Genomic DNA, 27,906 nt, shown 5'->3' with positions numbered 1-27,906 from the left:
GGCTCGTCCCATCCCTCCCGCCGCCCAATGGGGAGCGGCTCGGCCGGTGACGGTACCGGGATTGAGGCCGAACCCGGAAAGCTCAGCCGTTCAGAGTGCCGCTGTTTGCCGGAGTATTCACATCGTCTCCGTCCTCGTCCTCCTTTCTTTCCGTCTCTCCGTGTGCAGATGGACCCGGTAGGAGTCGCCGCCGCCCCCCCACCCGAGGCCGGGCCGGGCCCAGCCTGGCAGAGCAAGGTGAGCGGGGAGGGGGGTGAGATGGCGGCCTGTTGCTCTCGGGCAGGCCCTGGAGGCGGCCGGGAGTTAATCTTTAGTGGAGAGGCCGATAAACGGGGCCTTTCTCCGCGGGGCCTCTCGGGGTGTTGCTGGTTGGGCTGTCCACCCCAAGCTGCCTGGATTCCAGCCCTACTTCTGCAGATTCAAGTTGTGTGTGGGCTTTTGTAGCTCTGAAGGTTTCTTTATGGTGTTAACTTGTAAACAAACTTTGTGTGAAGGCTTCTTTCTGTCTTCAGGGGGTGGTGAAGCTTTTTTCCTTCTTATCTGCTAGGAAATAACCATCGATGTCTTTTCAGACACACCTTTCTCAGCTTAAGGAGCTACTCCTTGAGATACTAGGGGTGGACAGCGATAGGACAAGGGATTGGTTTTGTGTTAAGACAGGGGAGGTGTAGGTTAGACATTAGGAGGAAGTTTTTCACACAGAGGGTGGTGACGCACTGGAACAGGTTGCCCAAGGAGGCTGTGGATGCCCCATCCCTGATGGCACTCAAGGCCAGGCTGCATGGGGCTCTGGGCAGCCTGGTCTGGTGGTTGGTGGCCCTGCACATAGCAGGGGGTTGAAACCGGATGATTATTGTGGTCCTTTTCAACCCAGGCCATTCTGTGATTCCAAGGTATCCCCCTGTGCCACAGTTCCTTATGCTTTCCTCCATGTCTAGAGAACACAAGCTCTTATGGGATTACACCAGCTTGTTTTAGAGCCTCTGGTTGCTAATTGTCCTGGTTATCAGTGTTGCCATTGCACTTCTCATCGACTCAAACAAAATATTTATTTACAGTGTCCCTGGGGAACTCCAAAAACTGCCTCCATATCATGTTCCCTTGCTGATGTGATGAGTGAACAGCTGGCAAAAGAGCTGCAGCTGGAGGAGGAAAATGCTGCTTTTCCTGAAGTAGTTGCGTAAGTTTAAAATCCGGGATTAGCGATCTCTACAGCTGTAAGTCGCCATTATCTGTCGTCCTCTGTGCTGTGTGCTTGTAGTGGAGCAGCATAGTACGTTCTTTGCTTATCATTTCCAAACTCTACCTTTACAGTGAATATGGCTTCTCTAGTTAAAACTCTTCCTTAGAGGCTCTTTTGTCCTTTCTTGCTATTTCTTTTCTATTGTTTTGATTGCCTTAATTGAGTCCATAGGCTGTGTTTTGAGGGAAGTTGTCAGAAATGTAATTTCTTATTTTTTAGAGGGTTTTATGTATATATAAGTTCAGCTTTCAAACTGTCAGGTTGTGTATCGCTTGTATTCTCCAAGTACTTTAATGCTACTGCCAAGAGTTTACTGGACCTAAATTCGTGCAAATTCTACCTTTGGCCTTTTCTGTGAGGGAGAACAATGCAACGTTGATGACACAAAGCTGAACTTGTTAGAGCACGTCCAGAAGAAGGTCACACACATCATGTAAAGGATGGAACACCTTCCCTACAAGGAACAGGCTGAGAGAGATGAGGCTGTTCTGCCTGGAGAAAAGAAGGCTCCAGGGAGACCTGAGAGCAGCCTTTCAGTATCTAAAGGGTGGCTATAAGAAGGAAGGGGACAGACACTTTAGCGAAGTCTGCTGTGACAGGGCAAGGGGAGATGGTTTCAAACTAAAATAAGGGAGATCTAGATTGGATAGAAGGAGATTTTTAGTTTTTTTAATGATAAGGGTGGTTAGGTGCTGGGACAGGTTGCCCAAAAGTAGGTGCTGTGTCCCTGGAGATACTCAGGGTCAGGCTGGACAGGGCACTGAGCAACCTGATGTAGCTGTAGGTATCCCTGCTCACTGCAGGAGATCAGGACTAGGTGACATTTTAGGATCCCTTCCAACTCAAACAGTTCTATGAGACTTTTGTTTTTATTTTTCAATATAACTATATATATTTGCTCCATGTATCTTTCTAGCTGTGTTATTTCTTTCCCTTTCCTAAGGGGCATCTTAAAATCAAGCATCGTGCTGCTTACAGGATGGTAAACCAAGGCACTGAAGTAACGTTTGCCTTGTAAAGGAGAGGCAAAAGGAATTTAGGGGGTCACCATTAAGATCTGTTAGTTTGTATACAGCTCTGCGCTGGGTTTTGTTGTATAGAAAGATTAAATAATATAGAGCAGTGTTTCCATGTAGATTAATATACATGGGCTTCTTTTTCTACTTTGTTTTTTCATTTTATGTAGTGTTGCAGAAGGACCATTTATTACAGGAGAAAACGTTGACACTTCTAGTGACCTAATGCTTGCTCAGATGCTGCAGATGGAATTTGACAGGGAATATGATGCACAGCTTCGGCGCGAAGAGAAGAAATTCAACGGAGACAGCAAAGGTATTTCTCCTATGGAAATATTTGAGGCATTCTACTTACATTGACAGAGCTGTGAGGGAGTAACAAATGCTTGCTGACCACAGATATGCTTATTTGTTTTGTTTCTTAAGTCTCCATATCCTTTGAAAATTATCGGAAGGTGCATCCCTTTGACAGTGACAGCTCAGAGGATGAAGTGGATTGGCAGGATACTCGGCATGATCCTTATAGGGCAGGTATGTGGTAGTACTAACCAGTCTTTATGAGCATTAGCGATGTTTGCTTTGATGTCAAGTTTGACATGTTTTTCTTAATGCTGGCAGATAAACCTACTATTACACCAAAAAAGGGTTTCATAGGGAAAGGAAAGGACATTACTACTAAACACGATGAAGTGGTTTGTGGAAGAAAGAACACTGCTCGTATGGAAAATGTAAGTGAAAGCTTAGGAAGATTCACTCTGAGTTCTGAGCTCAGAGCAATACATTTTTGATGCTTTGAAACTCATTTTGTAGCATGTTATCCCTTAAGCCTTAATCTGCCTTAGATTTTTTGCAGATGAGAATGAGAAATTCCTGCTTTTGCCAACTGTTGTCTGCTAGTACCAATACCTAACAGTTACCTCTACTTGTAGTTTGCACCGGAGTTTCAAGTTGGGGATGGAATTGGGATGGACTTAAAGCTGTCAAATCAAGTCTTCAATGCCTTAAAGCAGCATGCATACTCTGAGGAACGTCGAAGTGCAAGGCTCCATGAAAAGAAAGAACATTCCACTGCAGTATGTTTTTTTAAGTCTTTTTATCCTCTCTATCTTATGTAATGGTAAAATACTGTTTTGGTAATTCCTTGATGAATACTGTTTTTAGTAAAAGAGGTTGTTTTAAACCTGTCTTTAACTCTGCTAAATGAGCCTAGAGATTGTGTATAGAAATCATCCAGCAAATACCCTGAAGCATGTGGCTGTGCAAACATCTGTCCTCATAGCAAGTTTCAGGAAGATGAGGTGACTTAATAAATTTTTCCTTAATAACTTAGGAAGTCAGTAGATAGCTTTAATGAGTCTGGAACTGTGCCTGTGGTAATTCCTGCTGTGAAGTCTTTCAGACTTAGATGTTTTACTTTACTGTAGCTTATACAAAAGTAATGCGATATTTGGGATTGTTCTTGAAAACACTATAGGAAGTTCTCTTAAGGAATAATCTGAGTCTAGACCATGCAGCAGAGTGTACCTACAGTAAATTAATGGATGATGTGAGTCTAGGAGGTCTGGGGGAGGTAGCTGGCTCACTGCAGGATTGTGCAGCAATTCAGAGGTCTCTTGACAATCTGGAGAGGTGGGCAGGCAGCAATGTTCTACAGTTCAGCAAGGAGAGATGCCATGACCTGCACTGGGTTGGAACAGTTCCTGGCACCAGAAGTGTGCTGGGGCCACCTAGTTGGTAGAATGCAGTCTAGAATAAAAGGACCTGGTAGCCAGTGAGGTGAACATGGGCCAGCAGCACACCCAGTCGTCAGCACACCCAGACCTTCAGTCAAGAAGGCTGATGGCATCCTGGGCTGCTTTAGGCAAGGTATTGCCAGTGGGTTGAGAGAGGTGATCCTTGCCCTCTACTCAGCGCTGGTGAGGCTGCTCCTGGAGTGCTCTGGTCCAGTTCTCAGCTCTGCAGTACAAGAGAGGCATGGACTGAGTCCAGCAGTGGGCCACTGAGATGATGAAGGGGCTGGATTATCTTTCCTGTGAAGCAAGACTGGGAGGGCTGTGAGTGTTCAGCCTGGAGAAGAGGCTTGAGGTTGTCTCATCAGATATATAAATACCAGAAGGGAGCATGCAGAGAAGATGGGACCAGGCTCTCTTCAGTGGTGTCCAGTGCCAGGATGAGAGGCAATGTGTGTAAATGGAACATAAGAATTTCCATCTGACATTGGCACAAGTTGCCCAGAAGCTATGGAGTGTCCTCATTGGAGGTCTTCAGCTGCTGCTTGAATGCAGTCCTGGTCACCCTGCTCTAAGTATCCCTGCTTGACCAGGTCTTAGGCCCCACCTTGTCAATGGAGAGAGCACTTTTAATATGCTATTTTTCCCATGCAGTTAGTCACCTATAGTGTATAAATACTATAAACTCATTGTAAAAGTGAAGGGTTATTTTAATAATTCATGTACTTATTTCTCACCTGTAGGAGAAAGCAGTGGATCCTAAAACACGTTTACTTCTGTACAAGATGGTCAGTGGTGGAATGCTAGAGACCATCACAGGCTGCATCAGCACGGGGAAAGAATCTGTTGTTTTTCATGCATATGGAGGAAAGTAAGTATGTTGTTTGTTGCTGACAGTAGCCTGAAGTGCTAGAGAGAGCCTAAAAAGGAGAAAGAACAACATATTTGAACGATCTGTGTTTATTTCATTGTCAGGACTTGAACTTTTAGCTCATATGTATGCAGTGATAAGTTCTGCAAGCCAAATAGTGCCAAAAAACCCCAAACCCTCCACTTCCTTCTCTGGAGATGCGTTAGGAACAAGTCAACTGTAGCGTTCTGTGAAGGTCTGTTTCCACTGACCTACCCTGGGCTAGAAAGCCATCATGATGATCTTGGGCTACTTGAAGGTTGATAACATATGATCAAAGTTCCAAAAATCAAATATTTCATATTCAAGCTCAACAGCCTTTACAAACTTAACTCAAAGTGATTTTCAAGCCTGATACAGTAACAAAAAAGCAATAAAGCAAATGTACATTTTCTTGCGAGGATGTGAATAGTGAATGTTGTTGTGTGCTTGACTCTTTTCCATGAGAAGTGCAACTGAAGATGATAAAGTTATACCTCCAGAATGTGCCATCAAAGTGTTCAAAACCACTCTCAATGAATTCAAAAACCGTGACAAATACATCAAGGATGACTACAGGTTCAAAGACCGCTTCAGTAAATTGAATCCGCGGAAGATTATTCGCATGTGGGCTGAGAAAGAAATGCATAACTTAACAAGGTAAAAATAAGCAGTCTATTTTATTAAATGCTTGTTGGTTTCCTACTCTCTGCTTTAGAAAGTTAGAATGTGTTTGGGTAGAAGTCTACATTTGTTGTTGGCATAGACTGAATAAGCATCTGTTTTCTTACGGTTTAATGAATTAAGAGCGTCTTCAGGGATTTGGCAGTTGAATTTATAAGCCTGTGAAGTTAGCAGCCTCTAGCTGTATAAGTAATTAGTTTTCCATTACCATTTTTAGGCACATTTTGGATAACTCAGACTTTAGAGTCCTAAGTGAAATGTAGAGGGGTAGAAATACGTAACCACTTAACAGTCCTCTGTGTCAAAGACTTCAGCCTGGAGAAGGGAAGGTTGCGGGGTGACCTCATTGCAGCCTTTCAATACCTGAAGGGAACCTACACCCAGGAGGGGAGTAAACTCTTCGAAAGGGCTGACAATAGCAGGACAAGGGGAAATGGTTTTAAGTTGAAAGAGGGAAGATTTAGGTTGGATGTTAGGGGGAAGTTCTTCACTAGGAGAGTGGTTAGGCCCTGGAACAGGCTGCCCAGGGAGGTTGTGGATGCCCTGTCCTTGGAGGTGTTCAAGGCCAGGTTGGACGGGGCCCTGGGCAACCTGATCTAGTAAAGATGTATGTTTGGTGGCCCTGCCAGGCAGGGGGGTTGGAACTACATGATCCTTGAGGTCCCTTCCAACCCGGGTCATTCTGTGATTCTGTGACTTCTGGGTCAGATCTCTTGCATGCAGCTTTGAACTGAACAAGCCATAACTAGATTGTGGGTTTTTTTAATTGTTATGGCTTTGTTTTTATTATTGATCAATATTTATTTGTCTTTATCCACAGAATGCAGAATGCAGGAATTCCTTGTCCTCAAGTGGTTATCCTTAAGAAACACGTCTTGGTTATGTCTTTCATTGGCCAGGATCAAGTCCCAGCACCTAAACTAAAGGATGTGAAGCTTAATAGTGAAGATATGAAAAAGGCCTACTATCAAGTTCTTGATGTAAGGCAATACCACTGTGACATCTACTTTTATTGAATAACGTGAAGGGCAAATCAGCATTTATTTACTTTCTAGGATCAATTTCCAAGTATGGATAGTCCAAAGGCTTATTTTGCTGCTGTTTAATGAGTTACTTAGAATAAATAAGAAATGAAGCCCTAGAAAAAAATAATCTGAGTAGAAGACATGCTGGAATTTGGTGACAGCGTATTTTGCCATAGAGAACTCATGAGCAAGAACTCCTCCTCCTTTTGGAGAAGCAGTGTTTGGTTTGGAAAGTTCTCTGTCTTCCTGGGTTTGCAAAACACTTGGTTGATAATGATTAATTGTGCTGTAGTAGTAAACCTCTCGCTTCAAAAAACAAAAAGAAATGAGTGTAGAAATCAGAAATGAATTAGAATATGGCATGTGTTCTATTGTATATGGTTCAGACATGCACCTTCTAAATATCTGCTTTCTGTTAGTTTCCAATTAGTTTGTAAAAGCAAGCAAAATCCAACAGCAGTTGGGTACTATCTATGTCAGATGTTGAGACTGATAGAGCAACACAACCCTGTTTCTAATGAGCAGAGTATCAATACTAATTGGGATTCTAAAACTGGCCCTGTGTGATTGAGCAAGAGTGGCGGATACAGCTGGAGAATGTTTATCTGTCTAATGTGCTCAGACTGCTGGCAGAGCTGATGCATGTTTATCAGACTGGCTTGACAAAGGTCAGTGATAGAAGCTTAATTTGCTGGCATTTCACCCAAACTGCAATTCCCTGTGAAATGTTATTGAGGGTTTGGAAGAAAGTACATAAATTTTGTGTGTGTGTGTGTGGGGGGAAATGCTTCATTGTTTTGGCAGTTGTGCGACTTATTTATTTGGAATTTAGCACACTTTGTTCATTGATTTGGTTCCTTGTAGATGATGCAACAGTTGTATAAAGAGTGTAATCTGGTCCACGCTGATCTGAGTGAATACAACATGCTTTGGCATGACGGAAAGGTGAGCCTATTTTTAATGACGTAGGAAGGAAAGGTTTCGTCTAATATGAAATGCTAAAGCAAAGTGAACTGCTGTCTCTGCTTACAGGTTTGGCTTATTGATGTCAGTCAGTCTGTGGAGCCAACTCATCCTCATGGACTTGAATTTTTGTTCAGAGACTGCAGGAATGTTTCGCAGGTAGGACTTCCTAGCTGCAATCCTCTGACAACCCTGATTGTCAGGTAGCTGACAGTCCTCTGTTATGAAGGATGTCTTTCTAAGATACAGCAGCAACAGTGGAATTCAGAATCAATTAAAAATCAATTAGTGTAACTTCACAAAATAATTGTGGCTGGATTTGTGTAAGATTGTTCTTGCATGATGTCAGTACTGATGGCGTTCTCCTCTGAAAGGCAATATCTGGGGAAGAATAAAACAGTAGTGGTGGATTTAAACTGCCCTCAGTTGTTACCCATTGGCCATCAAAATCAAAACCATCATTTTTCTCTAAAAGCTTCTAAAATTATAACTTGTGGAGAACTAGAAATCATAGAATCATAGAATTACCCAGGTTGGAAAAGACCTTGAAGATCCTCAAGTCCAACCGCAGCCTAACCAGAACCCTAACTCTAACAACCCTACACTAAATCATATCCCTGAGCACCACATCCAAACGGCTCTTAAACACAACCAAGGATGGCGATTCAACCACCTCCCTGTGGAGCCTATTCCAGTACCTAACCACCCTTTCAGTAAAGAAGTTCTTCCTAATATCCAACCTAAATTTGCCCTGGCACAATATTTTGTTTTCCCTTGTTTAATGTGTGCTTTTTCTTTCACGTAGTTCTTCCAGAAGGGAGGTGTGGCAGAAGCACTTAATGAGCGCGAACTCTTCAATGCTGTTTCAGGTTTAAATATCACAGCTGAAAATGAAGTAGATTTCCAAGCGGAGGTATAACTTCGTGTTTAACGTTTCAATGTGATTAGCTTGTAGCCATTGCAGTACTTAACTTTCCAAGTTTAGTTTGTATGATTAATGTGAGCATAACTTCAGAAACCATTTTGCATCTCTTTTTTAAACGGTTATATCCTCCTCATAAAAACAGTTGTCAGAAACTCAGACTTTTCCACCCTATTCTTGGTGATCTGCTCTCAGATGTAAAATGTCCTTGTGTATAATTGCTCTTTCCAGAGCTAAGGGAAATAGCGATCTGTTTGCATTTAAAAGATGCTGCTGTTGTCTTGCCTTACGGCTCTCCTTTCTTAGAATTAGCTTTGTTGAAATGAAGAAATTACTGCTTGTTTTTCATACTTTAAATTTGAACTCTTTTTAAAGAGTTTGCATTTTCAGTCTTCAGGCCTAATGTTACACATATGAACTCATGTTAATCTAAGTATAGACTGGGGATTTCTGGTCCCCTTTCACTTTTTACTGTCAAACTGTGGTTGTCACTCCTCAAGGGGAGCATCCTGTTCACAGGCACTTACAAGCTGTCAGAAATTCCCCACCTACTGATTAAATTAAGGCTACATAGCAATTGTACTTGAATCATGATAACGTTGCAGGTTTATGCTTGTCCAGGATAAACAGGTTGGAGCGTTTAACTTGTGGTGCAAGTCCTTCAACTGATGAATGGAGCAAAATAGTCATGAGAATTTCTCAGACCGTTCCAACATTAAGTTACTGATTGATTTCTTAGGGGAACAAGGGGGAAATTGTCTCACTGACTGCATTGTGAGCTTACTCACAATATACATTGTTAGTACTATTTAGCATGATTCTAGAGCAAGCATTGTGAGCTTACTCACAATATACATTGTTAGTACTATTTAGCATGATTCTGGAGCAAGCATGGCTTTCTAATTTCAATGTGAGTTTATTTCTTGGCTCTCTAGATTGAAGCCTTGGAGAAGATGAATGAAGATCACGTGCAGAATCATGGAAAGAAGGTGTCCACGTTTTCAACTGATGGAGACCCACCTATATACAATGAATAGCACTGGGTGTGTAGCTGCTTTAAGAACAACAACAACGCCACAGACTTGATGCTACTGACTCTGTTGGTGCAGTGGTAAACGTCAACTACCAACATGGAGGGAGTGGTTGACTGGGATTGCCAAAATGGAAAACACAATGAGCGTATGGTGATGCCTCAGTGTGTTTTTTCTTCTCGTTTGCTTTGTTTTTAACTGGGCCCACGCATCAGGCTGGCACTGGGAGGATGGGCTGTCTCTACTGCTGGGGGTGGTCTGCCAGCATCACCAATTGTCTGCTCACACCAGGCTGATAGAGCCGAGCTGGTCATATTTTGCATGATTCAGAGCTTTTGTTTTAGTGGGTTTATTTTCCCCTCCCAAAAGTTACACATCATTTAAATCATCTACTGAGAAAGCACACTAGGAGAGGGTTTTTTCTTCCCCTGTTGCTACTTGTAAAACTACTTCAAAATTGTGGATGGAAACAGTGTTAATGAGCATCTCACCCCTCTTCATCCCAACCAAAATTGAAAGTCAAACTGTGTGCTGTAGTAATTAAATTGTTAATGTAACAAAATAATGCCTTTGTATGTGGAAAAGCCTAAACTTTGTCACTTAAAGTACATGGAACTTGGCTCTCACTGTCTCAGTAAATACAATTTGATAGTACAAGAAATGGGTCTTAGCTAGCAGAGGACTTGTCTGATGTGCTGAGAAATCCAAGTTGCTTAACAAAGTAAGTTTAGTTACCTTTGGTCTTAAAAAAACAAACAAGTAATTAAAGAACTTAGTGTAAAATAAAAAAAGAAAAAAACCCTGTATAATCTTGCATCTGCACTGAAAATCTGAGTAGAGCACCAATCTTAATTCATATAGAAGAGAATCATATACTCTGAAAACTAAATACTGATCAGAATTACTTCTAACTGAAGTTTACTGAAGTTTAAACTGAAGCACATTTAAAGGTGACCTGGTTTTGTGGACTGATATGGGATTTCTGCTCAACTTCTCAAACTCTGATTGCAGTTTCTGCTGCTCTTTATCAAGCAAAATATATGGTTGCTGTGTGCCGTTCTCCCAGTGTGCTGTGGAAGCGATTTGGTTTTGTTTATATTCATTGGAGGAGTGGTGGCAAAGTAAAAACTGAAACGGTGTTCTTGTGTGGTTCTTTGTGTTTTACTAACCAGCCCTGATCCTCAGTGCTTTGAATGAGACAATCATCTTGCTTCTACCCCTTGTTTTTGGTAAAGTGGTTTATGACTTTAGAGTCTGTACCAGATAGGATGTGAGGAAGAAGCTTCTTACCATAAGGGTGGTATACCTTCAATACCTGAAGGGAACTTACACCCAGGAGGGGAGTAAACTCTTCGAAAGGGCTGACAATAGCAGGACACAGGGAAATGGTTTTAAGTTAAAAGAGGGATGATTTAGGTTGGATGTTAGGGGGAAGTTCTTTACTAGGAGAGTGGTCAGGCCCTGGAACAGGCTGCCCAGGGAGGTTGTGGATGCCCCGTCCTTGGAGGTGTTCAAGACCAGGTTGGACGGGGCCCTGGGCAACCTGATCTAGTAAATGTGTATGTTTGGTGGCCCTGCCAGGCAGGGGGGTTGGAACTACATGATCCTTGAGGTCCCTTCCAACCCGGGTCATTCTGTGATTCTGTGATGGTGAGACACTGGGACTGAGTGCCCAGAGGGATGGTGGGTGCTGCATCCCTGAACACACTCCGGGTCAGGTTGGATGGGGCTGTGAGCAACCAGCTGTAGCTGTAGGTTCCCTTGTTCACTGCAGGGGAGTCGGACCATTTGGCCCTCAAGGCTCTGCCGTGCTGGGGGCGGCTGAGGGGCGGAGCTCCCCATTGCTGCACCGCCCGGCTCCTCGCGTCTCCCTGTGGGCCTTTAAGTCGGGCCTTTAAGTCAGGCCTCTCCCTCGTCATGTGAGGAGGGCGGCAGTGTAAACAGGAAGCGGCCGCAGCCGGGAGCTGCGTTGGGCATCGTAGGCGCTGCCAGCCGCCGCCATGAGCCGCGAGGCGCCGCCGCCGCCGGGGGAGGAAGCGGCGCCGGAGGGAGCGGGAGGAGGAGAAGGAGGAGATGGCGGCGGGGATGGCTGCTACCTGGCGCTGTGTGCGCGGCCCGTGCACTTCGAGAAGGCCAACCCTGTCAACTGCGTCTTCTTCGATGAGGCCAACAAGCAGGTGGGTGCGGCGCCGGGCTGTGCCTCTGAGAGGGCCTATGTCTGCCGGGCACTGAGGCAGCGGCTCTGTGGGCTCGGCTTGTCCCTAAGACCCTGCGCCTCCCGAGCAGGCCGCGGGGCTGCTTCCCTGCGGCTCCCTTCGGCTGCAGGGCTCTGCGGTTCGCTTTTCTTCTCTGGCGAGGCGCTGGCACAGCTGCCCATAGAAGCTGCGGTGCCCCATCCCTGGAGGTGCTCTAGGCCGAGCTGTAGTGTCAGCAGATAAACTGGGTTTTGCTATTTGTAAAGGTATGGCACAGTGCTTGGATTGATGTGGGTACCGTCAGCTGTCTGACGGTACAGAGGTAACCATTCCATACAGCATTCACAGCATTGAAGCATTCACGTTTTCTTCCCCATGGAAGTAGCACAGTTTGTGGGATCTCCTTTGGAGACGCTCAAGACCTGTCTAGATCACAGAATTGTAGGGGTTGGAAGGGACCTCTAGAGATCATCAAGTCCAACCCCCCTGCCAAAGCAGGCTCCCTACACCACGTCACACAGGTAGGCGTCCAGGCGGGTCTTGAATATCTCCAGAGAAGGAGACTCCACCACCTCCCTGGGCAGCCAGGAGCCACTGTTCCAGTGCTGCAAGATGCCTTGCTGTAAAACCTGCTGTAGGGAGCCTGCTTTGCAGGAGGCTTGGACTAGACGATCCCAAAGGTCCTTTCCAACCCCTATGATCCTGTGATCATGCTTGAAGAGGGGGAGACACATTTGGCATTTGTGTTGTGGTGCTGCTTAGTGTATAGAGTGACTGGTGTCCTTTCTCTTTATAAACCTCAATCCTTTCCTTATATTTTGAGAGCTGGGAGCACTGTATCCTAGTGTGGATGTAGTAAAGCTGCACAGAAACAGAGCAAAGTACTGATTAGTCTGAGACCTGATCTGTGTGTCCGCTGCTTCTGTGTGGCTTCCCAGTTCTCTAACAGCATGACTTCTCTAGCAGGCTTTATATAAACATATGTGTAGTTGTAATAAGGAATTCTTTAGATTATTAATGTAAGACAGCTGAAACATCTTATGTACAGGCAAAGCTGTGGGTTACTGTTGAGCTCTTCCTATCTAAGAACATGCTCTGACAAGATAAATGTTCTGGGTCAGTGAGTTGTACCTCTTTGCTTCCTGCTCCCTGAGCTGTTTTCCTGCTTAGCAGCTTATCTCATGTCTCAGATGTTTTTACAGAGCAAACCAAAAAAGGTGGTACAACTTTTACTATTTTATCATGCCGGTAATTCAAGTATTATTATCAACTTGAATTTTCAGAGGAAATAATTGTTTTTAATTGATATATAATTATTTTATTAATAGGTTTTCGCTGTTCGATCTGGTGGAGCTACAGGAGTTGTTGTTAAAGGTTTGGAGGATAGAAATTCCATTTCATTCAGGTAAGGCACTTTCCCCTTTGTTGTCTGAGGATGGTATTCCATAGTCATAGAACGATGTGACACTTAGCCCTCATCTTTTACTTTGTCTCTGGCATGAAACCTGTGAGTAGTTGCGAGCAGACATAATCTTCTTGCAGTTAAGCTGTCTGTGTAGCTCTCTGTTTATCTGGACTTAGTAGTGCGCCCTGGCAGTTAAATTGCCATAGTTGTGCCAATTGTACTGACTCTGGTTTGGTAAGAATTGCTTTATATTTATACTTCTTTCCTAAAGGTATGAAAATGGCTTCACTCTGCCCTTTGACTTCAGAATTTCCTCTAGGGGCTGATGTATCCTAGTGGGAATGCAAGTGGATTTGGGTCCATTAGCAGCAGTCATGGTCATAAAGGGCTGAGCAGCGGATGTCAGTGTTACAGCACTTGGGGAAGTGTTAGGACTGGATTGAGAACACAGGCTTGAATGTTACACCTTTTTTCCTCTCATCCTCTTTTAGAGGGTGTATTCCCGAATTCTGTTACAGGCTATTTTAAACAGTATTTCCATAACTTCTTTTACTTCCTCCGTAGGATGGAGGACAAGGGAGAAGTGAAGTGCATCAAGTTTTCCTTGGGAAACAAGATACTCGCTGTGCAGAGAACATCAAAGAGTGTGGTAAGACTCTGACACCCTGCAGGCAGGGAGGGCATTGGAGCTCTGATACTTCAAGTACCAGAGAAGGAGCCTCTGAGAAGAGAGGGAGTTCTGTGGGCTGTCAGCAGCTGTAGTGAAAATTCATCCCTAACCCTGGGGCTGAGCAGATGCCAAGCAACGTTATTATTGCGTGAGCGTCATCGCTGAAGAAAGGTGGGGTGGGTGGAGCTGATGCTATAAAAAAAATTACAGCTGTGGTGAAGTAGGATGTAATATGTCAAGTTTAGTTCTGCTTATCTTTCTCGGCATTGGTGAGGCCTCACCTTGAGTACTGTGTTCAGTTTTGGGCACCTCAGCACAGGAAAGACATGGAGGTACTGGAGCAGGTCCAGAGAAGGGCAATGAGGCTTGTGAAGGGCTTGGAGAATCAGCCCTATGAGGAGAGGCTGAGGGAGCTGGGACTGTTTAGTCTGGGGAAAAGGAGGCTGAGGGGAAACCTTATTGCCCTCTTCCAGTACCTGAAAGGTGCTTACAGTGAGAGTGGGGCAGGTCTCTTCTCACTGGTGACAAGTGACAGGACGAGGGGAAATGGCCTCAAGTTGCACCAGGGCAAGTTTAGGTTGGATATTAGGAAGAACTTCTTTATAGAAAGGGTAGTTAGGTACTGGAATAGGCTCCCCAGGGAGGTGGTTGAATCGCCATCCTTGGATGTGTTTAAGAGCCGTTTGGATGTGGTGCTCAGGGATATGATTTAGTGTAGGGTTGTTAGAGTTAGGGTACTGGTTAGGCTGCGGTTGGACTTGATGATCTTCAAAGTCTTTTCCAGCCTGGGTAATTCTATGATTCTATCTTGCCTGAAATTATTTGATTAGCTAATATTTGTTATCCTGTGTCTGTAATATTCCATGCTTAGTAATTGTGAATGTGCTTTGTGTGTGTTGTTGCAGGATTTCTTGAATTTTATTCCCGACAGCCCTCAGATAGAATATACACAGGAATGTAAGGTAAGTGAAGCAAACATCCAAAGCTTATATGCTTGGCTGAAGCTCTAATGCTGGTTATGCTGGCAGCCTCTGTTCTCTGTGAGAACTAAGGAGATACATTCCAAAACACTGCTGAGGAATAAAGGAGGTGCGTAGTCACCACTGTTTATTTGAATTGAGGTAAACCAACAGATGACAGTACCACAGAACCACTTGGTTTTCATGGCTTGGAAGGAACAGGCTTTTCTTGCCAGGAATTGGCTGAACTGGTCAGGATGGTTTGAACCAGAACTTGGTTGTGCTCAGGGGGTGGAAATAAAACAGGCTGTATAATAAGCTTGTAAATCATACATGCTTCCAAAATGGAGGCAGTGCAGTACTTACGTTGGGAGTCTTCTACAGACGTTTCAGATGCCTACTGGGAATTTAGCTGTCAAATGCATGAACTCCAGGGACTGGAGAGCCAAATAGTCTTTGATCTCACGTTCTTTGTTTAATAATGTTCACTTATCTGAATAATTAATTTTCCAAGTAAAAGGTTGTTTGTTTGCTTGCTTGTGTAAAGATGAAGAATGCCAATATTCTAGGATTCTGCTGGACAAGTTCAACAGAAATTGTCTTCATCACAGATCAAGGAATTGAATTCTATCAGGTAATACAAATTACTCCTGTAGGACAGATGTACTTTGGCCAGTATCTCTGAATTCTGCTCTTCTGTCTCTCAAATTCAGAAATGGTGTGTCTTTTATTGTTGTTGTTCCGCTCTTTTATTCAGGCTGTGATTTTTTTCTTTAAGATGAATACTTTTTTGGGGGCCGGGGAAACGAAGCAAAGATCCAAAGATGGAATACTGAATTAAGCATTGAGAACTCTTTATGAAGAGATGCTCTTTGCTTGTGTTTTTTGAGAACTCTGAGGAATAAATTGCCCTTTCTGGCATTCATGGCAAGGGATATTGTGAACTTCCTCCATAGCTGTGTGCTACTTATGCTGTTGGAATCCAGGAATAATATAATGGTAACATCTCATGCTTCCAGGTATTACCGGAGAAACGAAGTTTGAAACTTCTGAAGAATCAGAGTATCAATGTCAACTGGTACATGTACTGTCCAGAGAGCTCTGTCATTCTTCTGTCAACCACTGTCCTTGGCAATGTCCTGCAGCCATTCTATTTCAAGGTAAATTGTTGTATTCCATTCTGTGTGCTTCCTGTGTAAGGCTGCTACTTCACTCAAATATTCTATTGCTTTCACAGAATCACAGAATGACCCGGGTTGGAAGGGACCTCAAGGATCATGTAGTTCCAACCCCCCTGCCTGGCAGGGCCACCAAACATACACATTTACTAGATCAGGTTGCCCAGGGCCCCGTCCAACCTGGTCTTGAACACCTCCAAGGACGGGGCATCCACAACCTCCCTGGGCAGCCTGTTCCAGGGCCTAACCACTCTCCTAGTGAAGAACTTCCCCCTAACATCCAACCTAAATCATCCCTCTTTCAACGTAAAACCATTTCCCCTTGTCCTGCTATTGTCAGCCCTTTTGAAGAGTTTACTTTCCTGAATTTCTTCCAAGAGGGGTGTCTGAGTTCACATCTTTTAATGGCAATAAGCAAAGGAGGCAAGGCAAAAATCTGTAAGCTAGTTCACAGTGAGTGGCTTAAAATGGTCGCTTCTATCTCATGTCCTCTTTGGAAACAGAGGGGCTCAGCTAATTTTATACAGTTGATCTTGAGAAAGAGGAAGAGCAAATGAATGATGTAATACTTGACAACTCATATACTTACATGACAAAAAAAATGTTTAGATGGGTATTCTGGTTTGCACTGATCTCTTAGGGTCTGTACAGGGTCCTGAAGTGTTGTTCTCTGAGGTGTCTCAGTATAACCTTCTTCCCACTGCTTTCTTTATAAGGACTTGTGTCATGCTTTCCTCTCCTTAATACTGTGTGTGCCAGAGTGCAGTTAAGGAACTTATTTTGTGTTCAGACTGTAACTGGTAAGAATGACTGACATTTTCCCCTTTCCAGTAGCATTTATTTAGGTTCTAGACTGTGTGTTTTGCTGTGAAAGTGGGGAGAACTTACGTTTGAGATCTCAAGGCCGTTTTAAATGGCGTTAGCATACAGACTTGGATTGACATAATTAAAGTTAAAACGTTTTTCAAGCTGAAGCTGTGATAGCAAGGTGAAGAAGCTGCTAATTTTGTAATACAAGAAGTGTGTTTAGGATCCCTGTGGAGAAATGTTTTTCTTTAGGACTACTACCACTCTTCACCTCATGGGGGTGCTATTAACATAATGTTTGGTTAAAGGTTGGCCCAGGCCTTTCAGTTTGGTATCTTAACAGCAGGTTTCTGTTGTTTTTTCAACAGAGTGGGACGATGTCAAAGCTCTCCAAATTCGAAATTGAGCTACCTGTGGCACCCAAATCCTCCAAGCTCAGCCTCTCCGAAAGGGATATTGCTATGGCTACGATGTATGTATCTGACTAGTCTGGCCTTATCGTTCTGTGGGAAAGTATGACAGCTGGGGGAGGCTGAGACAGTTTCATTTCTGAACAGATATGCTGGTAGAATTGGTTTTAGATGTCTAATGTGCTTGAGTATTAGGCTGCACCCTGTAATTTGTCAACTCTTGTTTTAGTGTTTCACTTTTATCCTAGATGAAAAGGGGTGAGATTACCTAAATCAAACAATTAATTAGAACACGGTTCTAATATTCTGGTAAACTTTCAGCCTTTGCTTTAAAAGGATGTCCTTGTTCTCAACTCTGTCCCCACTCTTTATTTTCAATGTTTTAATGCTGTTGTCTCACTAGATACGGGCAGCTTTACGTTCTCTATTTGAGGCATCACTCAAGGACTTCCAATAGTACAGGAGCAGAAGTAGTCCTCTATCACTTGCCAAGGTGAGAGAAGAACATGAGTGATACTTCACACATGCCTAAGAGACTTGTGCTTTAAATAGGTTTACTGACCAGCTCTTCTCTGTTTTCGTAGAGAGGGCCCCTGTAAGAAGACACACATCTTAAAGCTGAACAGAACAGGAAAGTTTGCACTAAACGTTGTGGATAACTTGGTGGTAGTACATCATCAGGATACTGAGGTCTGGTTTATTTACATGTTCTTGTCTTACTTACGGACAGATTTTAATAGCTCTGCCTGTTAGTTCTAAGGAATACTTCTGTGTGTGGTTAGCTGTGCCAACAGCCAGAGTATTTACAGGAAGAACAAATATAAGGCTAAGAATCAAATGCATCCTTTTGCCTTGTAGATAACGCTGGGGCCTTTTCTAATGCCTGTTTCTTTGTACTTTTATTTCTTATTACTTCATTGCAATACTCTGCTGCTGCACTCTGTATACTTTTAATGCAATGTAGAAAGTGAACCTGGATAGTTATTTATCCTAACAACTTCTTCTATCACAGTAATTGGAATGATCAGTTTATAGGACAAAACTTCAGCTCTTTTATTTGAAGGCCCAGGTCTGTACAGACTTTAAAGAACGCATGTAACCTTAGGCATGTGCTAGTATAGGTAAAACTTACTTGTCCTTATTCTTTATAACACAGCTTGAGCAGTGGAAAACCTGAGTAGTGTTTTGTGCTTAATGCATGGAAAGGCTTTAGCTTCTGGAATTATCTTTTCTGTGCTCCTTTAAGAACTGGGTTAGCGTAAATTGTTAGGCTGACTAGTTGATGTAGCATTAATATGAATTATAAGTTAAACATATTAGTGTAAACCCACGAGTTGTGAAAGCTAATTTTTCTTCTCAATTTCAGACTTCGGTCATATTTGACATCAAGCTAAGAGGAGATTTTGATGGGTCCACTACCATCCACCAATTTGTTCTTCCACCTCGGTCAATACAACCCTACCAAGTACCTGTAGCAGGTAGAACTGCTGTGTAATGGATGTTCTGACCTGTTAGCAAGACTATTGAAATGCAGCAGCTGGTATACCATAGTGCTTCAGCCTTCAGGGTGCTGCTTACTGCCACTGTACATGTCTAGGAAGAATGAGGGAAAGAAGACAATAACAAGGAAGTGAACAGTAACTCTTGTCCCAGATCTGTGCCTACTACAGAAAAGCAGTTGTTATTTTAGCTGCATGCTATATCTTTATAGATATTTAGCTATATAGCTTCTTTTTCTGCCTGCATGCTGTAGGACTGCTGGATGTGTAAGTGTGGGGCTTGTCGTTTGGTAGCATGGAGGAGCTTCCAAGTACTGCTGTTCTTAATTGCTGTCAATTTTTTTGCAGTTCCAGCCTCTGTGACAAGTCAGTCTCCTGTTCCCTGTAAACTCTGTATCCTTTAAATACTCTTAAAGTGTCAGTTACATTCCACGCCTGGAAAAAACCAGCACTTGATATCCTGACTAGCTAAATCCAGCTGTAGTGATTAAGCCTGACTATCACTTCAAGAGGAAATAGCAGAGGCTCCTATGAAGGACACTGCATTCAGTATCTGAAGATAGTGAAGCAGTAAGAGATGCCACAGTAAAGGAAAGATACTGAAAAAGATGAAAGCAAATAGAATTCCAAAGGTATGGTTTTAGGCTTTGCACAGCTGCGGCAGTAAATGAAGGTATGTCAACCAATTCTGTTTCAGTACAGTAACTGAATATAGTAGCAATGGTTCTGAATCAGTGTTGAGAAAAGCATTGAACCTTAATATTTAGATTCATCATCGTGGATTGTCTTTCAACCTGATATCATCATCAGTGCAAGTGAAGGTGAGCTGTCTGACTCTTGTAATTCAGTGTAAAGTGGGGGTTAATAGAGGTGGTTTAACCTCATCAGGAAGCCAGGTACCATCCCCAGCTGGATGGGAAAGTGAATCTGGTCAAAGTGAGAAAACTTGTGGGTTGAGATTCGGTTCAGTAGGGAAAGAACAGCTGCATGTGCAGGCTGAGCAAAACAAGAACAAACTGTTCCAATGTTAGGAAAGCTGGGCTTCAAGCACAGGAAATGTTTACTTAAGGAGACAAATATCATAACCTTGACTGTCCCCACTTCCTCCTCCTTTTCTCCTCCTTGCTTTGGTGGTTGAGCATGACACAGGGTAAAGGCGGGTTGGGCCAGCTGCCCCCTCCCTCCTTGTGCCGCCCCAGCTTATGCACTGTCAAAGCAGTGTGAGAAATAGGAGATTCATTGTGTATACACAGCTCAGCAACAACCAACCCAATGACAGTAAACAATCAGCATTATTTTCAATCATAACCTCCACAGCAGAGCTCAGGTAATGCTAAGGTAACAAAACCTTAACTCTGTTGTTCAAGTTTATAGCATTAGTACACAGAGGGCCGAATCAGCTCTACCTGGTAAAGTAGCAGCTCTTCATGGTGGTAATGGGATGAACATATCCTTATTAAAATCTCTCCAGAGGTAACACTGCTCTAAAACAGAGTTAGAAAGGCAAACAGGCTGCATGCTGTGTGTGTTCTCATTTGATGTGGAAAATGGGGGTATCTGAATGTATGATCTCAGATAATAGTTTGTTATTCCTTCAAATTAAGGTTATCTCTGGAATCTTCAAGTGAAGCTTGAGCCTGTAGTAAAGCTTTTGCTCGATAAAGGAAGACTAATGGATTTCCTTCTCCAAAGGAAAGAATGCAAAATGGTTATCCTAGCCGTGTGCTCTCAAAGTAAGTGCAAACACTTTGTCTGCATACCCAGAATGTGCTGTACTGCCAGGTTAGCTGGGCTGTTCTGAGATCTGAGCTGTCATATGGAATGGTAGATAACTGTAGTACATTCAGTCACCGTTCTAAAGAGGAATTAGCAGCACAAAATAATTTGGCCTCCCCCATCCCCATTTAGTTAAAATCCATTTAATATTGAACAATCCCATTTAAGTTTAGCACAGAGTAGAGATCTCCTTTTAGAAAAGGGAACTCTAAACTCCATTTGTTACTTTTCCTCATAGGTTTGTTTTTGTTTTTTTTTATCTTTTCAGTGCTCAGTGAGCCAGAAAGGGGATCACTGTCTGTGATTGCAACTGTTTTTGACAAACTGAATCATGAATATAAGAAGTACTTGGAAGCTGAGCAAAGCTATACTATGGTAAACCATGTTAGCTACAGCAGCTTACAGAGATAGCATTATCCTATTCGAATTTCAGGTTACATGATAGCAGAGCCAAAATACCTGCTTGTCACACCTACCCTCAGGTCGGTCCCTGGCAGCAGAAAGTCTTGTACAAGGTGCAGGTTGTCACACACTTGGGGATAACAGCTTTGTTCAGCACTCTGCTACAGTAGGTGCTGCGTAGTTCATCTCCATAAGGCAGGTAACAGACCCTAGAATACGTTAAGATTGGGTAGGGGTTCAAAGAGCAGCTTTGAATCTTGAGACTATTTTAATAGTTAGAGACTACTGAAATAGTCACCGTAAAATGTATGCAGCACTTATTATCACATTCTACTCATGTAGTACAACCTTAGCAGGATTTCAGTGTAAGGGTGTGGGCCTGCATCAATCAATATAGTAAGCTTGTTCATCTCCTAGATTTGAGATACACAGCAGTAGCTACATCGGTCACTTAAAAGCTGTATTAAACTTAGAGGTCCCTGCTGTGAGCTGAGTGAATGTGAATTCATAGGTGCAAATTCTCTTAATAACAAAGCATGTTTTTAACTGGGAGCTATAATTATAAACGTTCTGTTTAAATAAGATTTAACCCCAACTGTACTCCCAAAAGTACTGCGTTCTTCACTTCTTTTTTCCTTGTAGGTGGTAGAAGCAGGCCAGAGTAGAAGTAATCCACTCCTGAAACGGCCAGTCCGCACTCAGGCAGTTATTGACCAGTCTGACATGTACACCCATGTTTTATCTGTATTTACAGAGAAGAAGGTAAGTTAATTGTGACAGAAATAAAACCACCTGCTACGTTTTATGTGAGACTACGTGCAGGGTCTTACACCCTTTCCCCTTACCCAGATCAGGAAACAACTTGTCAGTAGGTTGTACTTCTCTGGCTTTTCCTGCTAATACTTCTTGTCTTGTTTAGGAAGCACCTCATAAATTCACTATAGCAGTCTTGATGGAATACATTCGCTCTCTTAACCAGTTCCAGATTGCAGTTCAGGTAAAGCATTTACGTGCACTGTACCACCTCACTGTATGAAGTTGCTTGAAATTTCAAACCAGTCTCGGTCATGTGTTAAATCCTATACAATAATCCCACTTTCTACACCTGAAGACTGGTACTGAGACATGCCTTTGATGGAGGTCTTCCTGTATTCACAGCACTACTTGTACGAGCTGGTCATCAAAACCCTCGTTCAACATAACTTGTTCTACACGCTCCATCAGTTTCTGCAGTATCACGTGCTCAGTGACTCAAAGCCCTTGGTATGTAAGTCAGGTTGCTTCCAAAAGCCAGTGATGGAGGTGAGGAGTCTTCAGAACTTCACTGTTATTCCCATTTTTGCTCTAGGCTTGTCTATTACTGTCCCTGGAAAGCATTTACCCTCCTGCACATCAGCTCTCTCTGGACATGTTGAAAGTAAGCATTTCAAACTGTAGTATGTCCATGTCACACCTGTGGCTTAGACTTAACCTGACTGAGCTTCAGGTGACAAGCTCACATCTAACTCATCTGTTAGAAACGTAGCCTTAGAGCTGTGATTGATTTTACAGAGGCTCTCCACAGCAAATGATGAAATAGTGGAAGTTCTGTTGTCCAAACACCAAGTTTTGGCTGCCTTGCGATTCATCAGGGGTATTGGAGGACATGACAGCATTTCAGCCCGCAAATTCCTTGACGCAGCAAAACAAGCAGATGATGAGATGCTTTTCTACACTATTTTCAGATTCTTTGAGCAAAGAAATCAGCGATTACGGGGAAACCCAAGTTTCACACCAGGTAAGCAATAAGAAGCTAAACAGATGATTCAAGCTGTGCAAACAGAACTGTGTCTATACTTAGGCTTACCTTCAAGCATACTTCCACAGTTAACTTGGCTTACCCCTTTAAACAGTGTACTTTAAAGTAAAACAAGCTGAAGCCAAACGCAAACTCTCAGCTTAAGCTAACTTGGTTGGCTTGCAGTTGTCTGCAGTGCTTAATTTAGCAAAGCTGCTATCTCCAATTAATGTTTCTTCCTAAAGCCACAAAAAGACACCTGCATGCAAAGGCTGCGTCTTGACTGTTCCCACACATGACAAAATGCAAGGCCTGGTTTATGCTACAATTCCTCTCACTTTAATGCCTAAGCAGAACTGCTTGTCCCAGCAATGGTTTGTTAATCATGAGGTAGCGGGGAGGCTCAGAATTCAATTTCAGCATCTTGAACCTGAAGACTGAGAGACCTTGTGTGGGCAGGAATTTGATCCAGTTCCAAGATCAAAGCACCAGACACCTTTACCACAAGACAACCCAAGCTGTGCTGTCCTGCTTCTCAGTTTCTCCCTTCCCCCATTAACATCCTTTTTCTCTCTCAGGTGAGCACTGTGAAGAACACGTCACCTTCTTCAAACAAGTATTTGGAGAACAAGCTCTTATGAAGCCCACAACGTTCTGAAACCCTCTTCCATTGGAATGTATAAACTTAATTTATTGCATTTAAGTAGATTTTTGAACTACAAAATTGCTATTTTATAATAAAGTATATACAAGACATTTTGGCAAATTGTACTAAAAAATATTACAACTTGTGATGGCTTCCCCCCTAAAAATAGAGACAAAAATTGCATTGACCTGCATTTAAAATTAGTGTCAGTGGTTGAGCAGTCCAATCTCGTACAAAACAGCTATTCAACTTGCAATGCAGCTGGTTTAAGTTTCTAGAAGAGATGCAACCTCTTGAAAACAGAAGTGTTTTAGTAATCTTAACACATCTAGGTTTAGTAATAATACTGTTACATGAGCCACGCGTAGCGTTTCCTGAGTTTGAAGCCGTGTCCAAAGCTGCAGCTGCTATCTCCTAGTTGAATCTGTGCAGGAGTCGAGTCAGTGGTGGTTACAGTGTGATAGTCACAGAACACTGCTGAGCTTCAGTTCTTAAGAGGAGTTGGGCCTAAGCCACAGTTCATAGAGTCCACTGAACACTGTTAAAAACTAGAAGTAGAGGAGTCTCTCTCGTTCTGTGCCTCTGGACCTCTCCTGTGCAGCATGAGTTTTAGCTTTATTTACTGATGGACCTGAGGAAAAGAAAACAAGAGTCACTCCAGAGTCTCAACATTACAGCATATCAGCCAGCAGCTGCCCGCAGGAGCCATCCATGACCTTATTCCTCTTTGGCCAGCTTAACACCAATAAGCAAGGGGTAATAGCTAACAAGACTGACAAGGATTTGCTGGACTTACTGGGGGAGAGCTAAGAAGTCATACACACAAGCTTCCAGATACAAGGAAGAGTGCATTTAGGTTTTCCTAACTGTGATGTGAGATCACTCACAAACAGACCCACGTCCTACAACAGGTTTGTAGCTTCCCCCCCATCATCCTGTTCCCAAGTTTGACAGTTGTGCCACACATGCTTAGGCAGACAACTCCATTAACAACAGTGCAGAGCAAGCACACTGTACAGACTGGCTGCTTCAGTTTAGCCTGCCTGTAACAGCATACTGCCAGTCAGCCCTCTTAATCTAAGGGATCAGACTGCTTGCATGGCATAGGCTGATGCAATCCTTTTCATTTAGCTAGAGAAAAGTATCTACAGGTAGCAAGATGTTTTAAAGTGCATTTTAGAGTAGGCTGCTATGTCTTACCTATATAACTAAGCAGAACTGGAAGAAATACTAGTCCATGTGTTGCTCCCAGCAGAACCATAGCTAAGTACATCCTGAAGTAGAATATCTTAAAGATCTGAGACTTGGAAAAAGCCAGTACTACAATTCCTCCAAATTTGGTTAGTGTGATTCCACTGAAGACCTGTTGATTAAAAAGCAGTTATCACTTAGGAAAACAACAGTTTCTGCTCAAAAACGCTTAGGTCACTTGAGGCTCCCAGATATAGTGTGCCAGCTTCCCTATTAATCTTTAGAACTAAAAGCTCTACTCAAGAGAAGCATCCACCTCCTAGCCCTGACTTGATGCCACAGGTTTGGTTCAATATGGTACCAAACTGGTACAAACTGTACAGCCAAACCATTCTAGTTTGATTTTGACTTCAGGCAGTTAGATACTAAATACAACCACTACTTGATGTGACTCACAGTTCAGTGAAGTCCCTTTCCTGAGTCAAGTACATCCAGCACTAGAACAACTTGTTCCAGCCACACCTGGGTTGCTTATGTTCTCAGAGCTCCAATGCCATCCCCTGTTCAGGACCTTTCCCAGTCGCTTCCAAGCGTTTGGTAGAGAAGCACATACAACTTCAGTGGGACAACCCAAATTACTCTCCTGATTCAGCTCAAACTTTTAGCTCCATTCTCTAATGCTGGGTAGTATTAATGTCAGCTAATATAAAGTTAATCAAGTCTTGATCAACCCTATTACTTGTAGAAGCTTAGGTTCAGTCATCAGCAATTACTTAGCTATTCCTTTTCCCCTCTACAGAGTAGACAGGTACTTACTGAACTGCCCATGTGAGACAGAGCTTCTTCCGCACGCTCCACTCTACTGCCCTTGGTACTAACAGTGAATGCTCTCGTCACGTGGCTGCAGAACTCCACAGCAATGCCACAGCTCTAGATGGCAGGAGACAGACACAATATCATTTAGATAAGCATTTTGATGGTAACATCTCTTCTAAGAACTCTAGACAGGTTATAAAGTATGAGTTTCCAAGGTTGAACTTGCCACCAGAAGTGACAAATCGAACATTAGTTTGTCACTAAGGGCTTTTGAGTGCTGTACAGCACCAGTCATTACTAAGCAGGCAATTTAATTATACAAAAATCACAACACGGAGTGTTTTTAGAGTTCAAAAGTTGCTTGATGTTGAAGGAAGCCAAACTCAGCAGCACATGCTGAGCATGGTAATCAGTTTGTAGACTCTAGTTGCAATAGCATGGCTTTACAGTGAGTACGTACTCATACTATTGGATACTACAGGGTTAGGGACGTTAACAATTTAACGATTATTATTTTTTAAGTGGAAATTAATCATTTTGAACATTGAAAAGCTGGCAAACACAGCAAACATACAGCTTACAGTTCAATTGTTGTATTTATACTAGGTTACTTGACAAACTATTTCTATAGATCATCTAGAAGGATTAAGATAGTACTACTGCAGTTCAGGTACATCAGAGTTATGTGGCAAAATACTCAGTGTCATGATACTGATAGCTGTTCAATACTTGGAAACAGAAACAAACATCCTGCAAACTCACCATGACGAGATTTACTAATGAAACTGCATTCAAGCTGATGCCCCAGAGCCACATCACTCCAAACATGTTGACGATTATCATAGCGATAGTTACTGTAACCACAACAGCAGCCCATACTTCAAATCCAAGCAGTAGAGCTGTCACCAAAAATATTGATCCCAAGGAGACGCAGAGGTTAAAGATGGCATCATTCACAATTGTCAAATATTGTTCATAGAAGACATAAAACACACTGTGGAAAGAACAGATGCTGTAGTTAGGCATCCTACTTGCCAGGAACAGAACCATTTCTGCACAGATCCATGTTATTTCCATTAAGAAGGGACTCCAGACTTCAAAACAATTCTTAATTCCCTTTGTCTTAACTCCATTATAGATAATAGATCTGCTTTAAATTGTACTTTGAAGCATTGAGTGAACATTTAACAAAGCTGCTTAGCTGTACAAATTAATTCTGCCCCTTAGCATACCTCCTGCAAAAATGTTTTAAGCATACCTGTAAGCAAACACACGATAGTTCTTCTCTTTGATGCCCATGGTTTCAGTGATATTGGCTGCTATGTCCCGAGCTTTCTTCATAGAGTCAATATAGTCAGATGATTTTTTCAGGACAGTGTGGTACGTCATAAAGTAAGTAGCCCCAACATCAGTTCCGTTGTTTATCAAGTCAACAGCTGAGCCATATGCAGCATGTCCTCTGTATAAACAGAATTTCACATGTCAATGAACACCAACAGTATCCTGGGGTGCATTAAAGAGAACACAGCCAGCAGGTTGAGGGAGGTGATCCTCCCATTCTACTCTGCCTTGGTGAGGCCATACTTAGAATATGAGTGTCCAGTTCCAGGCTCCCCAGTTAAAAAAAAATGACATGAATCTCCTGTCTTTGTGGCCTGGTGGAGGACCACAAAGGCAATAAAAGGCCTGGAGCATCTTCCACATGAGGAAAGATAGAGTAACCTAGGGAAAAGATAGATACGTGGAATATGGCTCTTACCCCTTGCCACATTTAGGATTAGGGTTGTCAGACAGGAACATTGGCAAGAATGTCATGAAATCTTCACCCTGTGGTCTTTGCTTGCCTTCTTGTGTCAGTGGTCGACAACGAGTGCAGGATGGATCTGTGACTGCAGAAATACAGAAAGAGGGTTGGAGGTTGACAACAGATTAAAATAGTCTTTGTCTTAACACTAACTTCTGACTTGCAATAATACCAAATATAAGTACATAAAAAGCATTTTTATAGAAGATACAACTGAACAGGCCCACAATTCTGTATTAAATTCAAAGTCACGGGTGTTTGGTTTTTTTTTTATTACTACTACAACAAGGTCTTTAAGATAACTGTTATTTACTTTTGCATCATCTACATCAGACCCAATACGAGTTGTATCAAACTGAAGGATGTGAACAAAAATGGATAGTAAGCTTTTGCTGGTTTCATTACATCACATAACAATCCAAGTTATTCTTGGAATAGTAATCACATTGACCGTCCAGGTGAGCTGTCTTCTACCAGCAGCATGACAATACTAAATAGGTAAGTTCACTTGAACAGCAGTTCAAACAATTTCGAGGGCAACTCAAGAGGCCTCTACTCACATGAAGGAAAGCTATTCACCTGACTCATACCATGAAATATTTTGTGAATGCCCTATCAATGAGACAAATGGTAGTACCTGAAGCATTGCAGAACTGTCCCGTGGTATTGTAGACTCTGCAACAGGACGACTGTGGTTTCACCCAGTCAAAATAGTCATCAATCCAGGATGATGGGGCATAGCCTATCCTCGTGCTAACAAAATAACATACTCTTTGGTAATTTAATATTTCATTCCATAACATCTTTGATTTTTCCAGTGCTAACTTATTCTCTTTCAGCTCATTATATCCAAGCTCCTCAGCTTACC

General features: G+C 42.7%; 3 protein-coding genes across 12 annotated transcripts in view; 2 read left to right on the top strand and 1 right to left on the bottom strand.

Annotated features, from left to right (window-relative positions):
- Nucleotides 1-54: 54 nt before the first annotated feature.
- On the top strand, nucleotides 55-10,642 carry RIOK3 (RIO kinase 3). 2 transcript variants are annotated; one of them, XM_015855440.3, is made up of 13 exons: nucleotides 55-237; nucleotides 1,059-1,180; nucleotides 2,430-2,575; nucleotides 2,686-2,790; nucleotides 2,878-2,987; nucleotides 3,189-3,332; nucleotides 4,733-4,860; nucleotides 5,350-5,538; nucleotides 6,383-6,542; nucleotides 7,452-7,532; nucleotides 7,620-7,709; nucleotides 8,356-8,463; nucleotides 9,408-10,642. In XM_015855440.3, the coding sequence occupies exons 1-13, from the start codon at nucleotides 169-171 to the stop codon at nucleotides 9,507-9,509; spliced, it is 1,554 nt and encodes a 517-aa protein (XP_015710926.2). In that variant the 5' UTR covers nucleotides 55-168; the 3' UTR covers nucleotides 9,510-10,642. The 2 variants fall into 2 exon arrangements, with proteins under 2 accessions (XP_015710926.2, XP_015710925.2); XM_015855439.3 differs by having other exon boundaries at nucleotides 5,347-5,538.
- Nucleotides 10,643-11,424: 782 nt separating this feature from the next.
- On the top strand, nucleotides 11,425-23,337 carry RMC1 (regulator of MON1-CCZ1). 8 transcript variants are annotated; one of them, XR_014943393.1, is made up of 20 exons: nucleotides 11,425-11,680; nucleotides 13,027-13,103; nucleotides 13,668-13,752; nucleotides 14,679-14,735; nucleotides 15,280-15,366; nucleotides 15,752-15,892; nucleotides 17,086-17,189; nucleotides 17,531-17,620; nucleotides 17,712-17,817; nucleotides 18,494-18,605; nucleotides 18,975-19,019; nucleotides 19,105-19,447; nucleotides 20,231-20,359; nucleotides 20,671-20,777; nucleotides 21,447-21,566; nucleotides 21,724-21,801; nucleotides 21,963-22,067; nucleotides 22,153-22,221; nucleotides 22,356-22,581; nucleotides 23,160-23,337. XR_014943393.1 is itself a non-coding variant. In XM_015855423.3 (20 exons), exons 1-19 carry the CDS (start codon nucleotides 11,504-11,506, stop codon nucleotides 22,535-22,537), a joined length of 1,752 nt encoding a protein of 583 aa, XP_015710909.1. In that variant the 5' UTR covers nucleotides 11,425-11,503; the 3' UTR covers nucleotides 22,538-22,581; nucleotides 23,160-23,337. The 8 variants fall into 8 exon arrangements, 4 of the variants coding, with proteins under 4 accessions (XP_015710909.1, XP_015710908.1, XP_085395716.1 ...); XM_015855423.3 differs by having other exon boundaries at nucleotides 19,394-19,447; nucleotides 22,529-22,581; XM_015855422.3 differs by having other exon boundaries at nucleotides 19,394-19,447.
- The window catches only part of NPC1 (NPC intracellular cholesterol transporter 1), a 25,850-nt gene continuing 21,190 nt past the window's right edge, over nucleotides 23,247-27,906 (bottom strand). For both annotated transcript variants that reach the window (XM_085539588.1, XM_015855421.3), the window contains exons 19-25: nucleotides 27,676-27,791; nucleotides 26,994-27,123; nucleotides 26,493-26,693; nucleotides 25,997-26,228; nucleotides 25,235-25,348; nucleotides 24,428-24,590; nucleotides 23,247-23,858 (exon numbers count right to left, since the gene is read on the bottom strand). In XM_085539588.1, coding sequence (XP_085395714.1) covers nucleotides 23,776-23,858; nucleotides 24,428-24,590; nucleotides 25,235-25,348; nucleotides 25,997-26,228; nucleotides 26,493-26,693; nucleotides 26,994-27,123; nucleotides 27,676-27,791 — 1,039 coding nt within the window. In that variant the 3' untranslated portion in view covers nucleotides 23,247-23,775. The remainder of the gene's footprint in view (nucleotides 23,859-24,427; nucleotides 24,591-25,234; nucleotides 25,349-25,996; nucleotides 26,229-26,492; nucleotides 26,694-26,993; nucleotides 27,124-27,675; nucleotides 27,792-27,906) is intronic.

The sequence above is a fragment of the Coturnix japonica genome, chromosome 2, assembly GCF_054131305.1.
Source record: "Coturnix japonica strain WE chromosome 2, WE-NBRP24, whole genome shotgun sequence".
NCBI classification, from domain to species: Eukaryota; Metazoa; Chordata; class Aves; order Galliformes; family Phasianidae; genus Coturnix; species Coturnix japonica.
This window is presented reverse-complemented; position numbering and strand designations above follow the sequence as displayed.